Consider the following 15,141-nt stretch of genomic DNA (forward strand, 5'->3'; position numbering starts at 1 on the left):
TTTGATAATCTCTAATAGTGGGAAAAATAGGACCATCAGTTTAGAATTTTTCTAAGATCTCTAGACATCCATACCTCCAATTTTAAGATCTCTGTTACATTAATCTAAAGTATGTACAGGGACATATAGTATGTTGAGGGACAATCCCTCAAACAACATGGGTTTAAACTTTCTGGGTCTACTTATAGTAGATTGGTTTTCAGTAAATGCGTAGTACTATATGATCCATCATTAGCTGAATCTGTGGATGTCAACCCATGGACATGGAGGGATGACTCTAAGACATTTGTAGATTTTCAACTGCTGGGGGCTTGGTACTTTTAACCCCCAACATTGTTCAAGGCTCAACTGTACATGGAAAGGATTTGAACTGGATCCTTCAGCCATAATTTTAATGCTCAAAACCATTTCTTTAGAACTTAAGTCTTGACCCAGTAATTCCAAATCTGAGTCTAGCTAAGGACTAAGCTTTTAAGCTTTATGTACTAAGATATTTGTTGCAGTGAAATTTTTAGTGGTTAAAGCTGATGATGTTCTAGCTATATATTTATTTACTTTTTCTAAAAAGGAGTATGGTCAAATATATTAAGTGATTTAGAGATAATGGAATATGAGGTGGCCATTAAAATGCAGTATTTATAAAATACTTGTAATGACATAGAAGACTATTAAGTGACTGATATCAAAGACATGAATTTTATATAATATGTGCTCAACTATACAAAATGCTTTTAAAAGACTAGGAGGGGAGTGCATCAAAATGTTAAGAGTGGCTATCCTTGGGCATTGGAATTATAAGAAATTTAAAAATATTTATTATTTTCTTGAATTTTTCAAATACTCGTTTATCACACCCTTAGTATTATATTAAGACTTGGGCTTCCCTGGTAGCTCAGCTGGTAAAGAATCCACCTGCAGTGGAGGAGACCCCACTTCAGTTCCTGGGTCAGGAAGATCTGCTGGAGAAGGGATAGGCTCCCCACTCCAGTATTCTTGAGCTTCCCTGGTGGCTTAGATAGTAAAGACTCTCCTGCAATGCGGGAGACCTGGGTTTGATCCCTGGGTTGGGAAGATCCCCTGGAGAACGGAACAGCTACCCACTCCAGTATTCTTTCCTGGAGAATTTCATGGCCAGAGGAGCCTGGCAGGCTACAGTCCATGGGGTTGCAAGAGTCAGACATTGACTGACTTTCACTTCACTTTAAGAAGACTTGTAAGCCAAAAGATAAAGTTTAGTTTAGAATATTCCATTTATTAACTTATTTTTAATGGAATTTTCATAAAAGTTAAGCATATATTTATAATTTTTCTCTGAATTGTTGATATTTTAGCATCCTAAGAGGTTGGTCCTTACAGGTTCATTGGTCTTATAACTTAAAAGTGGGCTGGGCTGGTGAGGTGTAGGCAAAATAGGAGCTAGGAGGGAAGAGAAATATTTAAAGGTAATTTAAGAATTATCTGTGGATAATCTGTACATATCAGATGTCAGTCTATGACCTTACTTAGCCAGAGATTTGATAGAACATTCTTTCCTCTGATTTCTGCAGTATCAAGTCATGGGTGGATAAGATGCAAGAGGACCTTGTCACCCTGGCAAAAACAGCAAGTGGAGTCAATCAGCTTGTCGATGTGAGTAAAGTTCCTTCAAACTTACAAATCATTTCTTTAATTTGAGTGAGTGCAATTTTTCTAAGAAATTTTATTTCTATGTTTTAAATAGTACATATTTTTTCATGGGAATATGATAGTGAAAGTCTGAGAGAATGTATTGCTAGTTATTACTATCCCTAATAATTAGTGAGGTGTTTATATACAACCCTCGCTTACATGAGTTCACATGATATACATTCATTCCTGCAATTCAAATCAGGATGTCCTGTTTCCTCCATCCTTCAGAGCATATTGGAATCTCACATGTAGTGGTTACTTTAAGGCTTGTGATGGATTCTTTTGAATATCCTCAGTGGGAACATATCTTCATTCTTCGAGGATAGATTTTGTTTTCAAAAGTGGTTTCCAGTGTTTACAGCCATGCCTGAAGACATGAGTGAATCACTGAGATGGGTAATACAGACTTGTGTGCAAGAGAAGGAGACACTTTTATAAAAGTTTTTCTTATGATTATGAAATGGCTATGAATGTCACTCAAATGATTTTTGAAAATGATAGCAACATATAAATACTTGTGTGGCATCTTAAATAGATCATATTCCTTGGGTAAGAGCATATGCATATGAGCTTCTGTAAGATTTATTAAAAATTAAATGTCATTTCTTTGGAGTCTCACTGCTTCCATTTTAATGTAAGTAATCTAACAATTTGAAAGTATCTCATCTGTGTTCCTAGTGATGCAGTGAGGTCTTTTGTTTTCCAAAAAAGTGGTGGGATCAGTGATGTGAAATGGTGTAAAAGTGGTTTCATGTATGATATATGAGTATTTTTTTAATAGTGAATATTCCTTTCTGGGGGAAACTAGAATGAATGGTTGGTTACCTTGTGAATTACTAGGAATTCATAAGGAAAACATGCTAAGCATATACTTCAATATATTATCCCAAAATCTCTTTATAAAACAGTTGTAGTTTTCAAACTGAATATGTTGAGTAAACTTCAATATCTGTGAGATGACATAGGAATATGCTTTGAAATGAACAGTGTTCTTTGTTAGTAACAATTATCACACTTAATTCCAATGAATACTTATTGAACACATACTATGTCCCAGGCACTGTGCAGGGTACCAAGGGTTTGTGGAGACACAGTTCCTCTCCTCAGAGAACTGACAACCTAGTAATCAAAACTCTCCATTTTAGAAGGTGCAAAGATGCCTGAAAGCTATTGTAAGCTGATGTTTGGGAACTGCAGCGATTCTCTGCGGGAGAATAAATTGAAATATGAAAGTGTGGAGGGTAATAAGTAAGCCTCTATGAAAGTCATGGTGTTAGTGGAATAAGAAAAAATAAATGGGAATTGACAGCTTCTGGTTAAAAATTGCATGACAAACGGAAATTAAAAATAAGCTGCCCTTGGGAGCTCTCCTTCACTCCTGTAGTGTTTCTCCAGCCTCAAAACCACCTTCTTGGCTGACCTCTTTTTTACTTCTCGTGTTAATATGTGGGCCCTCTGTCACCAAATCTGCAGTTTTCAATGAATCCTTAAGGGGAAAAATAAGTGTCGTCTCATTTCCATTATGCTTTATGAGGTGTGGGTTACTAAGAGGAGTGTGAATACTGATGAATGAGGAAATGGCCTTGTCTGAATTAGGATAACGAAAGAATTGACAGGATGGAAGAAAATCCTTACAATGTTGCTTTTGTAAGACATGTACCTTATTACAGTCACAGGAAAAATACAGATAAAAGAATCATATGTATGTAACAGGGAGGGAAGGAGCAAACTTTACTATTGGAATTTAAGTATTAGGGGACAAGAAGGTAAATGAATGAGTCTATAAGCCTCTTCCCTTTCATCCAGAGAGAAGGTACACGACGGGGACAAAAGAGTGGCATTTCTTTTTGGCCACAGGAACTCAAAGCACAGAGTAGCTGAAGGACACCAACAGAGTGAGATTTGTGCTGAGACTGGGGGTGTTAGATGCATGCTGAGGACAAAAGTTGAGTAAATAGAGGAATTCAGCAGGTTTCTGGGGTGAAAGTCAATATTTTTAAATGATGGATCTTCCAAAATTATCAAATTTAGTTTTTACTGACTTCACAGGACACATCTTGCTTTTTACCTGCAGGCTCAACCACAGGAGTGAACATAGCTAAACAGGATAATTTTGCAATTTTATAAAGATTACTTTATGGCATCATGAAATATTAGCTCAGAGAAGATTGATAAATAGTATTGAATAAATGCAGTACTTTAACTTTTAAAAGTTAGACATTTTGCCAGGTGCCTGCCTGCATGCATGCATGCATGCTATGTAGCTTCAGTCATGTTTAACTCTTTGTGAGCCCATGGGCTGTACCCTGCTAGGCTCCTCTGTCCATTGGATTCTCCAGGCCAGAATAATGGAGTGGGTTGCCATGCCCTCGTCCAGGGGGTCTTCCCAACCCAGGGATTGAACCTTAAATCTCGTGCATTGGCAGGCAGGTTCTTTACCACTAGTGCCACCTGGGAACTCTGATACCTACCTAACTTCTGTTAAAGATCACAGTGAATAGGCTTACATAAAACTGTCATCCCTGATGCTTTCAACTTCTAAGATATCTTTTATTGGATTTTTCCATTTCTAATAATGTATTGGAAGAATACATATGTCCTTCAGTTGCATATGATTATCCACAAAAGTAGATTAAATAATTGAGGAAAAAAATTAGGATAAAGAGATAAATGTGTTATACTTTTTCTTAGTATAATATTAGAACCTTTTAAATACAACTGAAAGGCTACAGTTTTTTCTTTCTAAATTAGTTCAAATACTGTCTGAAGCACTTTTACTAATTTTATTAGTCTTTAGGACAACCTCGTGAAATGAATATCTCATCTTTAATATGCAGGAAGAAACAGTTTGCAAGGTTAAGGTTTTTTCCTAGGTTATACAGCTACTAAATGGAATGTAATTCCAACAATGAAGAGAGTCTTTTTACGCTTTAGAATATATGTTAATATTTTGCATTTTTATATTGCCACATGTATGTTGAGAAAGTGAGCAGATCCCCAGTTAGCTACAAGGTTAATATGTCTTCTTATTCCACTGCTCTTTTTATAAAAAATATAAAGGAGAAGTCAAAGCTTTGCCACCAAATATCCACTTGTGGACATTTACATTTGAGATTCTTTAAAAAAGAAAAATGTAGAAGGAAATTCTAAGACCCAAACTTACATGTATAATTTTAAAAACTTCCATTATTGAGGTGTGCGTGGAAGTGGCTTTGTGTGTATATCCATTGAAAGAATTGCTAAGAATGGTATAGAAAGTTTTTCTTGTCTTCATGTTCATTCAACTGAAAGAAATACAGGTAGTTATGTTTTTATATAATGTTATAACATATTCTTTTAAGTATCATTTTAAGACTATTATACTTTGTGGTTCTTTCAGTTGATAGCTTTGTGATCCACCCAAGATGGAATTGTTGAGATAGTTGACATAATCCATATAAAATATTCATTGACCTGTAATCAGAACTCAACAAATATCATTCATTCGTTTTATTAATTAAAGATATAATATTGTATTGGTTGGAGGTACAGATGAAACTAAGGTAGCAAAGAGGTAAGTTAACCATATATTTTCCTCTCATATAACAGTCTGGAGGTGAGCAGTGTGGGGTCAACGGAATGGCTCTGCCATCCTCCGCATATGGCTTCCTTCCTGGGTCCAAGGTGACCCTTCTAGTTGCCCTTATTTCCCAGCCTTCCTGCAAAGGGAGAGAGACTAGGAAAGCAGGTACATAGTCATATTTGCTTCCATTCCAGTGGTCAGAACTTACTGTCAGGGCCATATCTTACCGAAAAGAAGTCAGAAAAATGAAATCTTTAGCTGAGTGGTCATATACCTCCTCTATAACAGTGGAAGACAAAAACAAAGAGTGGAGGATAACTAGTAGTCTTTCACTGACAATGTATCATTATTTGAAGAACTATATCTAAAAATGTATTAAACACCTGCAAATACAAAATGGAATATATATGTATTCTTAAACATAATTAAGAATAAAATTGTAGATGAAAGAAAAATAAAGACTCCCAGATTATGAAACAGATGGTATATTTTTTCCTATAAGATCATTTTATGTAAAATATAATACAGTTTCAAATTTTATCCTGCATAGAACATTACATGGGAACTTTATGCATTTACAAAATTATTTATTACTGACTATACATTTATGAAGAAAGATTTAACATACTAATCTGTTCTCATTTTTTAAAAATTTATTTTAATTGGAGTCTAATTACTTTACAATATTGTGGTGGTTTTCATCATACATTCACATGAATCAGCCATGGGTGTACGTGTGTTCCCCATCCTGAACCTCTCTCCGACCTCCCTCCCCATCCCATCCCTCAGGGTCATCCCAGTGCACCAGCCCTGAGCACCCTGTCTCATACATTGAACCTAGACTGGTGATTTATTTCATATATGATAATATACATGTTTCAATGCTATTCTCTCAAATCATCCCACCCTCGCCTTCTCCCACAGAATCCAAAAGTCTGTTCTTTACATTTGTGTCTCTTATGCTGTCTCGCATATAGGGTCATCATTACCATCTTTCTAAATTCCATATATATGCATTAGTATACTGTATTGGTGTTTTTCTTTCTGACTTACTTCACTCTGTGTAATAGACTCCAGTTTCATCCACCTCATTAGAACTGATTCAAATGCATTCTTTTTAATAGCTGAATAATATTCCGTTGTGTATATGTACCACAGCTTCCTTATCCATTTATCTGGCAATGGACATCTAGGTTGCTTCCAAGTCCTTGCTATTGTAAACAGTGCTGTGATGAACATTAGGGTACACATGTCTCTTTCAGTTCTGGTTTCCTTGGTGTGTATGCCCAGCAGTGGGATTGCTGGGTTGTATGACAGTTGTGTTTCCAGTTTTTCAAGGAATTTCCACACTGTTCTCTATAGTGGCTGTACTAGTTTGCATTCCCACCAACAGTGTAAGAGGGTTCCCTTTACTGGTGGAGTCTTTAGGGTTTTCTATGTAGAGGATCGTGTCATCTGCAAACAGTAAGAGTTTTATTTCTTCTTTTCCAATCTGGATTCCTTTTATTTATTTTTCTTTACTTATTCCTGTGGCTTAAACTTCCAAAACTAGGTTGAATAGTAGTGGTGAGAGTGGGCACCTTGTCTTGTTCCTGACTTTAAGTCATATATGGCTTTTATTATGTTGAGATGTGTTTCTTCTGTGCCTGCTTTCTGGAGGGTTTTTATCATAAATGGGTGTTGAATTTTGTCAAAGGCTTTCTCTGCATCTATTGAGATAATCATATGGTTTTTATCTTTCAATTTGTTAATGTGGTGTATCACATTGATTGATTTGTGAATATTGAAGAATCCTTGCATCCCTGGGATAAAGCCCACTTGGTTATGATGTATGATCTTTTTAACGTGTTGTTGGATTCTGTTTGCTAGATTTTGTTAAGGATTTTTGCATCTATGTTCATCAGTGATATTGGCCTGTTTTCTATTTTTTGTGGCATCTTTGTCTGGGTTTAGTATTAGGGTGATGATGGCCTCATAAAATGAGTTTGGAAATTTACCTTCCTCTGCAATTTTTGGAAGAGTTTGAGTAGAACAGGTGTTAGCTCTTCTCTAAATTTTTGGTAGAATGCAGCTGTGAAGCCATCTGGTCCTGGGCTTTTGTTTGTTGGAAGATATCTGATTACACTTTCAATTTCTGTGCTTGTGAAGGGACTGTTAAGATTTTCTATTTCTTCCTGGTTCAGTTTGGAAAGTTATACTTTTCTAAGAATTTGTACATTTCTTCCAAGTTGTCCATTTTATCAACATATAGTTGCTGATAATAGTCTCTTATGATCCTTTGTATTTCTGTGTTGTCTGTTGTGATTTCTCCAGTTAAATTTCTAATTTTGTTGATTTGATTCTTCCTTTTTTTCTTGATGAGTCTGGCTAATGGTTTGTCTATTTTATTTGTCTTCTCAAAGAACCAGCTTTTAGCTTTGTTGATTTTGGCTATGGTTTGCTTTGTTTCTTTTGCATTTATTTCTGCCATGATTTTTATGATTTCTTTCCTTCTAACCCTGGGGTGCTTTATTTCTTCTTTTTTTAGTTGTGTTAGGTGTAGAGTTAGGTTATTTATTTGATTTTTCTCCTGTTTCTTGATGTAAGCTTGTATTGCTATGAACCTTGCCCTTAGCACTGCTTTTACTGAATCCTATAGGTTTTGTGGTTTTGTGTTTTCATTTTCATTCGTTTCTATGCATATTTTGGCTTCTTTTTAGATTTCTTCTGTGATTTGTTGATTATTCAGAAGCATGTTGTTTAGCCTCCATATGTTTGTATTTTTAATAGTTTTTTTCCTGTAGTTGAAATCTAATCTTACTGCACTGTGATCAGAAAAGATGCTTGAGATGATTTCAATTTTTTTTGAATTTACCAAGGCTAGATTTATGGCCCAGGATGTGATCTATCCTGGAGAATGTTCTGTGTGCACTTGAGAAAAAGGTGAAAGTCATTGTTTTAGGGTGAAATGTCCTATAGATATCAATTAGGTCTAATTGGTCCATTATATCATTTAAAGTTTGTGTTTCCTTGCTAATTTTCATTTGGTTGATCTATCCATAGGTGTGAGTCAGGTATTAAAGTCTCCCACTATTACTGTGTTACTGTTAACGTCCCCTTTCATACTTGTTAAAAGCATTTGCCTTACATATTGTGTTGCTCCTATGTTGGGTGCATATACATTTATAATTGTTATATCTTCTTCTTGGATTGATCCTTTGATCATGATGTAGGGTCCTTCTTTGTCTCTTTTCACGACCTTTATTTCAAAGTCTATTTTATCTGATATGCGTATTGCTACTCCTGCTTTCTTTTTGTCTCAGTTGTGTGAAATATCTTTTTCCAGCCCTTCACTTTCAGTCTGTATGTGTCCCTAGCTTTGAGGTGGGTCTGTTGTAAACAGCATATATAGGGGTCTTGTTTTTGTATCCATTCAGCCAGTCTTTGTCTTTTGGTTAGGGCATTCAATCCATTTACATTTAAAGTAATTATTGGTAAGTGTGATCCCATTGCCATTTACTTTGTTGTTTTGGGTTCGAGTTTATAAACCTTTTCTGTGTTTGCTGTCTAGAGAAGAACCTTTAGCATTTGTTGGAGATATGGTTTGGTGGTGCTGAACTCTCAGCTTTTGCTTGTCTGTACAGCTTTTGATTTCTCCTTCATATCTGAATGAGATCCTTGCTGCATACAGTAATCTTGGTTGTAGGTTTTTCTCTTTCATCACATTAAGTATGTCCTGCCATACCTTTCTGGCTTGAAGAGTTTCTATTGAAAGATCAACTGTTATCCCATGTTTCGCCTTGGGTTTATCCTGTTTGGGACTCTCTGGGTTTCTTGGACTTGGGTGGCTATTTCCTTCCCCATTTTAGGGAAGTTTTCAACTACTATCTCCGCAAGTATTTTCTCATGGCCTTTCTTTTTGTCTTCTTCTTCTAGGACTACTATGATTCGAATGTTGGGGCGTTTAACATTGTCCCAGAGGTTTCTGAGGTTGTCCTCATTTCTTTTAATTCTTTTTTCCTCTCTGCTTCATTTATTTCCACCATTCTATCTTCTACCTCACTTATCCTATCTTCTGCCTATATCTAGGAATTTCTCTGGAGCTGTTGAGGGCAATGTGGGGTCAGTTCAATTTCAGATAGTTCCTTGTTCCACCTTATACTTCTCAAGGTCTATAGGTCCTTTCCAGTGTAGCCAGCGCTAACTACAGGGTTTTCATCTGTTGCATCTGTCATGTCCAAAGTGGTTCCCTCTTTGTTTATTTTGGCTTCCTCTGTTTGCAGGTCTCTTCAGTGTCTAAGTTCCGCCCTCACACAAGGGGGCGAAGGTGGTCACTTATTTAGGCTCACTTGTTCAGTTGTGTTGTGGGGAGGGAGGGACACTGCAAACATATATCACTGGGATGTGTGGGGAGCGCTCGCAGTGTCTGGGCCACACCGGGTTTGCACCCGCTCACAGCGTCTGTGCTTTCCTGGTCTACACTGCTCAGGTTCCAGGTTGCTCTGCAGGGGATCTGTCTAAAGCAGCCCTGGGTTGTGTGCACTTCCCAGGCCTAAGCCACTGAGGTTCAGGTTCTCAGGTCCTCCACCAAGGCACAGACTCTGTTGGGCGTGCCTTTTGTGCCCTTCCCAGGTCCGAGCGGCTCAGGTGACCAGTGTCTCGGCGAGTGCACTCTCCCCGGGTGGGGCGGTGCGTCTCATCCCCTCCCCGGCCCGGCTGCCCTGTTTCCCGGGTGCGCAATGGGGGCAACGTCTCAGGTGTGCCGTGTGTCTCCTCCGGGGAGCTGTTCTCTGGCTGGGACCCTCCTGGTGGATGTCAACCATCCAGGATCCCAGGAAGACTTGGTTAGCAACTGGGAGCCTGTTTGCAGTTTGGTAGAGGATGCCGTCTCTGGGGCCGAGTCTGCCCCTCCCTGCCTCCGGCTCTGGCTGTCGCCTGCCTGCCTCCCTGCCTCCGGCAGGGCATGGGCAGGTCTGCAGCTGGCTAGCTCTCCTCTGGTATTCGCTCAGTCCTTTGTTCTGTGAGCAGCCCGGCAGTGCCTTAGGTTAGAGTTTTTTTGTGGGAAAGTTCTCTCTCTCCTGTTTTTTTTTTTTTTCTCTCTGGCTATCCCATAGTTTGGATTGCTGTCTCACGTTAGCGCCCTCAGATTGTCCTCAACATTCAGGCCCGGTCCTTACCCTTAAGCAATGCAGCCCGCGCCTCCCTGTTCAGCCTCCGCTTGCAGGTGGCAGATGCGAGTGTCTTGGCTACTTCTCCACTGGGAGTTGTGGTTAGGTGCGTAATCTCTGGGTTTTATTTATTTATTTTTCCCTCCTGGTTATGTTGCCCTCTGAGATTCCAAAACTCCCCACAGACCCTCTGGTGAGAGGGTTTCCTAGTGTTTGGAAACATCTCCTCTTTTACAACTCCCTCCCTGGGATGGGTCTCCGTCCCTAACTCTTCTGTCTCTCTTTTTTTATCTTTTATATTGTGTGCTACCTCCTTTCACAGACAGTGGGATGCCTTTCTGGGTGCCTGGCGTCCTCTGCCAGCGTTCAGAAGTTGTTTTGTGGTATTTGTTCAGTGTTCAAATGATCTTTCGATAAATTTGTGGGGGAGAAAGTGGTCACCCCATCCTATTCCTCTGCCATCTTCCAGATGTGTATTTTTAAACACTTTGAATGATAGAATTTTTGAATACATTGTGATACTTTTATTTATTTTCTACTGGATGAATTTGACATTATGTAAACTTAAGGTATTCATTATGTTACTTTGACTCCTTTATATTTTTTAGTATGCTTGCCATTGTAATGATATTTTTCATATTATGTACTTAGAGGACACTGTTATCATTTGTGGTCAGTAAACCATACATTAAATCTCTATCATTATTTTAGTACTTGTTACAAGTTTGTACCCTTAGAGACTATTAATCTTATCCCATTGCCCCCTATCCCCGGTAATCCATAGTTTACACTCTGTTGTTGGTTCTTGTCATGTTTGATTTTTTGTAGATTCCACCTGTAAGTGACAGTGTGCAGTATTTGTCTTTCTCCGGCTTGTATCACTTAACATAATGTGCTCAGGGTCCATCCATGTTGTTGAAAATGGCAGAATATCTTCCTTTTTCATGGCTTGAAATACAATATTTTATTGTATATATACCACATCTTTTGTATTCATTCATCCATTGATAGGCATTTGGGTTGTTTTTATTTCTTGGCTGTGGTGAATGGTGCTGCAGTAAACATGAAGTTACATATGTCTCACCAACTATTGTTTTCTTTACTTTGGATTTACCCCCAGAAGTAGAATTGCTGGGCCATGTAGTAGATCTATTTTTAACTTTTTGAGACACTTCCATCCATATTGTTTTCCATAGTATTTGAACTAATATACTACCCCATGGGTATGAAGATTACCTTTTCACCAATACATGTGAGGAGTTCAGTTCAGTTCAGTCGATCAGTTGTGCCCGACTCTTTTTATTTGCAAGGACTGGAGCATGCCACGCCTCCTTGTCCATCACCAACTCCCAGAGTTTACTCAAACTCATGTCCACTGTGTCAGTGATGCCATCCAACCCTCTGTCATCCCCTTCTCCTCCCGCCTTCAACCTTTCACAGCATCAGGGTCTTTTCCAATGAGTCAGCTCTTCACATCAGGTGGCCAAGTATTGGAGTTTCAGCCTCAGCATCAGTCCTTCCAATGAATATTCAGGACTGATTTCCTCTAGGATGGACTGGTTGGATCTCCTTGCAGTCCAAGGGACTCTCAAGAGTCTTCTCCAACACCACAGTTCAAAAGCGTCAATTCCTCTGTGCTCAGCTTTCTTTATAGTCCTACTCTCACATCCATACATGACTACTGGAGAAACCATAGCTTTGACTAGACAGACCTTTGTTAGGCAAAGTAATGTCTCTGCTTTTTAATATGCTGTCTAGGTTGGTCATAACTTTCCTTCCAAGGAATAAGTGTCGTTTAATTTCATGGCTGCAATCACCATCTGCAGTGATTCTGAAGCCCAACAAAAATAAAGTTTGTCATTGTTTCCACTGTTTCCCCATCTATTTGCCATGAAATGATGGGACCAGATGCCATGATCTTAGTTTTCTGAATGTTGAGTTTTCAGTCAGCTTTTTTACTCTCCTCTTTCACTTTCATCAAGAGGCTCTTTAATTCTTCTTTGCTTTCTGCCATAAGGGTGGTGTCATCTGCATATCTGAGATTATTGGTATTTCTCCCAGCATCTACTTGATGATAGCCATTGTAACAGATATGAAGTGATATCTTGTGGTTTTTATTTGCATTCCCTGATTATTAGTGATGTTGAGCATCTTCTCATGTGCCTGTGCTCATTTTGATGACCTCTTTGGGAAAGTTTCTATTTCTGGTGCCAATTTTTTTCATTGGGTCATTTTTTGTTATTATTATGTTGTGTTTTAAAATATATTTTGCTAATTAGCTTATTTTGAGACTGTTTGCCAATTTTCTACCATTCTGTAGACTACCTTTTCATTTTGTTAATGGTTTTGTTTTTGCTTTGCAGAAGCTTTTTAGTTTGATACAATACCATTTGTTGATTTTGCTTTACTTGTTTTGTGCTTTTGGCATTGTCCAAAAAATCATTGCCAAAAGAATATCAGTGAACTTCTCACCTATGTTTTCTTCTAGGATTTTTATGGTATGAAGTCTTATGTTTGAGTCTTTGGACCATTACGAGTCAATTTTTGCAAGTGGTGTGAGATAGGTGTCCAATTTATGTATTGGGCTTGTGTTTTTCCAGTTTTACCAGCATTATTCATCAAGGAGACTATCCTTTCTCCCTTGGTATTCTTGGCTCTCTTGTTGAATATTAGTTGATTGTATGTACTGGAATTTAAGGGCTTCCCTGTTGGTTCAGATGGTAAAGAATCTGCCTGCAGTGCAGGAGACCTATGTTTGATCCCTGGGTTGGGAAGATGCCCTGGAAAGGGGAATGGCAACCCACTCCAGTATTCTTGCCTGGAGAATTCCTTGAACAGAGGAGCCTGGTGGGTTATAGTCTATAGGGTCACAAAGAGTTACACAACTGAATGACTAACACTAATACTGGAATTTAGTTCTGGGCTCTTTATTCCCTTTCACTGGTCTATGTATGTATTTTACGCCAGTACTGTACTGTTTTTTGACTACCATGGCTTTGTAGTGTAGTTTGAAAGCAGAAAGTGTGATACTTCTAGTTACATTCTTTGTTCTCAGAATGGATTTGACCATTTGAGGTCTTCTTTGATTCCACACACATTTTATGATTGTTTCTTCTACTTCTGTAAAGAATGCCTTTGGTATTTTGATGGTGACTGTGTTGAATCTAAAGATAACTTTGGGTAGTGTTAAGTTAAAAAATAGTCACAACCTAATGTTCATCGCAGCACTGTTTATAATAGCCAGGACATGGAAGCAACCTAGATGCCCATCAGCAGATGAATGGATAAGGAAGCTGTGGTACATATACACCATGGAATTTTACTCAGCCGTCAAAAGAATTCATTTGAACCAGTCCTAATGAGATGGATGAAACTGGAACCCCTTATACAGAGTGAAGTAAGCCAGAAAGATAAAGAACATTACAGCATACTAACACATATATATGGAATTTAGAAAGATGGTAACGATAACCCTATATGCAAAACAGAAAAAGAGACACAGAAATACAGAACAGACTTTTGAACTCTGTGGGAGAAGGTGAGGGGTGGGATGTTTCAAAAGAACAGCATGTATACTATCTATGGTGAAACAGATCACCAGCCCAGGTGGGATGCATGAGACAAGTGCTCCGGCCTGGTGCACTGGGAAGACCCAGAGGAATCGGGTGGAGAGGGAGATGGGAGGGGGGATCGGGATGGGGAATAAGTGTAAATCTATGGCTGATTCATATCAATGTATGACAAAACCCACTGAAATGTTGTGAAGCAATTAGCCTCCAACTAATAAAAAAAATTAAAAAAAAAAAAAAATAGTCACAACCTAAACGTTGAGAGTTAGGTTTGATTTAATGGGATTTTTTTAGAAATTCAAGACCAGGAGACAGCATCTCAGGTGACCTTGAGAGAACTGTTCTGAGCAGGTGCAGGGACCATTTAGGTTATAGAAACTTGTAACAAAGCAGGTCGTTTGACCATTAAAAGATTATTGTTAATTAAGGAAAACCAGATATCTCAAGTTAAGGAATTTAGTGCTTTTCTGTGTATGGGAAGATACAAGAGTCTGAGCTTACTGAAATCATTCCTTTCATATGTATCTCCTCTATCTAGGGTCAGCATCCTTTGATTTTATTATTCCTATCCCTGCTGCTGCTGCTAAGTCACTTCAGTCGTGTGCGACCCCATGGACGGCAGCCCACCAGGCTCCCCGTCCCAGTCCCTTGCTGGTTGTAAGGAATAGTGGCAGCTCAACGGCACTGTTCTTCCTGGGCTCCGAAACTCACATCTGGGGGCTGGAATCCCTCATGGCTGTGATAGCCATGTTTGTTGATATGACAGGAAATACTCCATTTCACAGTGCTATGGCCTTTTTAACAATATTAATTCTTCCATGTACACAGGATATCTTTCTGTTTGTTTATGTCTTTTCTAATTCCTTTCAGTAAAGTAAAGACATTTTATAACTTTTAAACTCTTATACAGACACACAAACACAAACTTTTTATTGTCATGCTGGCAAATGAAGAAGCTGATAATCATATATTAATAAATAGATGACATTTAAAAAATTAAGGTGGTCTTAATATTCTTTGAATGCTTTTTGTCTTAATATTTTTGGAAACAAAGTTTATAAAACATTCTCTAGCAACCATTTTTTCATTTAATACTTTAATAACATTCAACATTGTGTAATATATAATTTAATACTATAGTTAATGATAGTATATATTAGTTATTTATTAAAATTAAAATATTAAATATAATTAG

The 15,141-nt window shown here is 38.1% G+C and overlaps 1 protein-coding gene across 9 annotated transcripts in view; it reads left to right on the forward strand.

The window, feature by feature from the left end:
* Positions 1-15,141, forward strand: part of CACNA2D1 (calcium voltage-gated channel auxiliary subunit alpha2delta 1) — a 508,655-nt gene that overhangs the window by 106,578 nt on the left and 386,936 nt on the right. For all 9 annotated transcript variants that reach the window (XM_043462913.1, XM_043462905.1, XM_043462907.1 and 6 more), the window contains exon 2: positions 1,548-1,629. In XM_043462913.1, the coding sequence (XP_043318848.1) occupies positions 1,548-1,629 (82 nt within the window). The remainder of the gene's footprint in view (positions 1-1,547; positions 1,630-15,141) is intronic.

This window comes from Cervus canadensis, chromosome 3 (assembly GCF_019320065.1).
Source record: "Cervus canadensis isolate Bull #8, Minnesota chromosome 3, ASM1932006v1, whole genome shotgun sequence".
In the NCBI taxonomy this organism is placed as follows: Eukaryota; Metazoa; Chordata; class Mammalia; order Artiodactyla; family Cervidae; genus Cervus; species Cervus canadensis.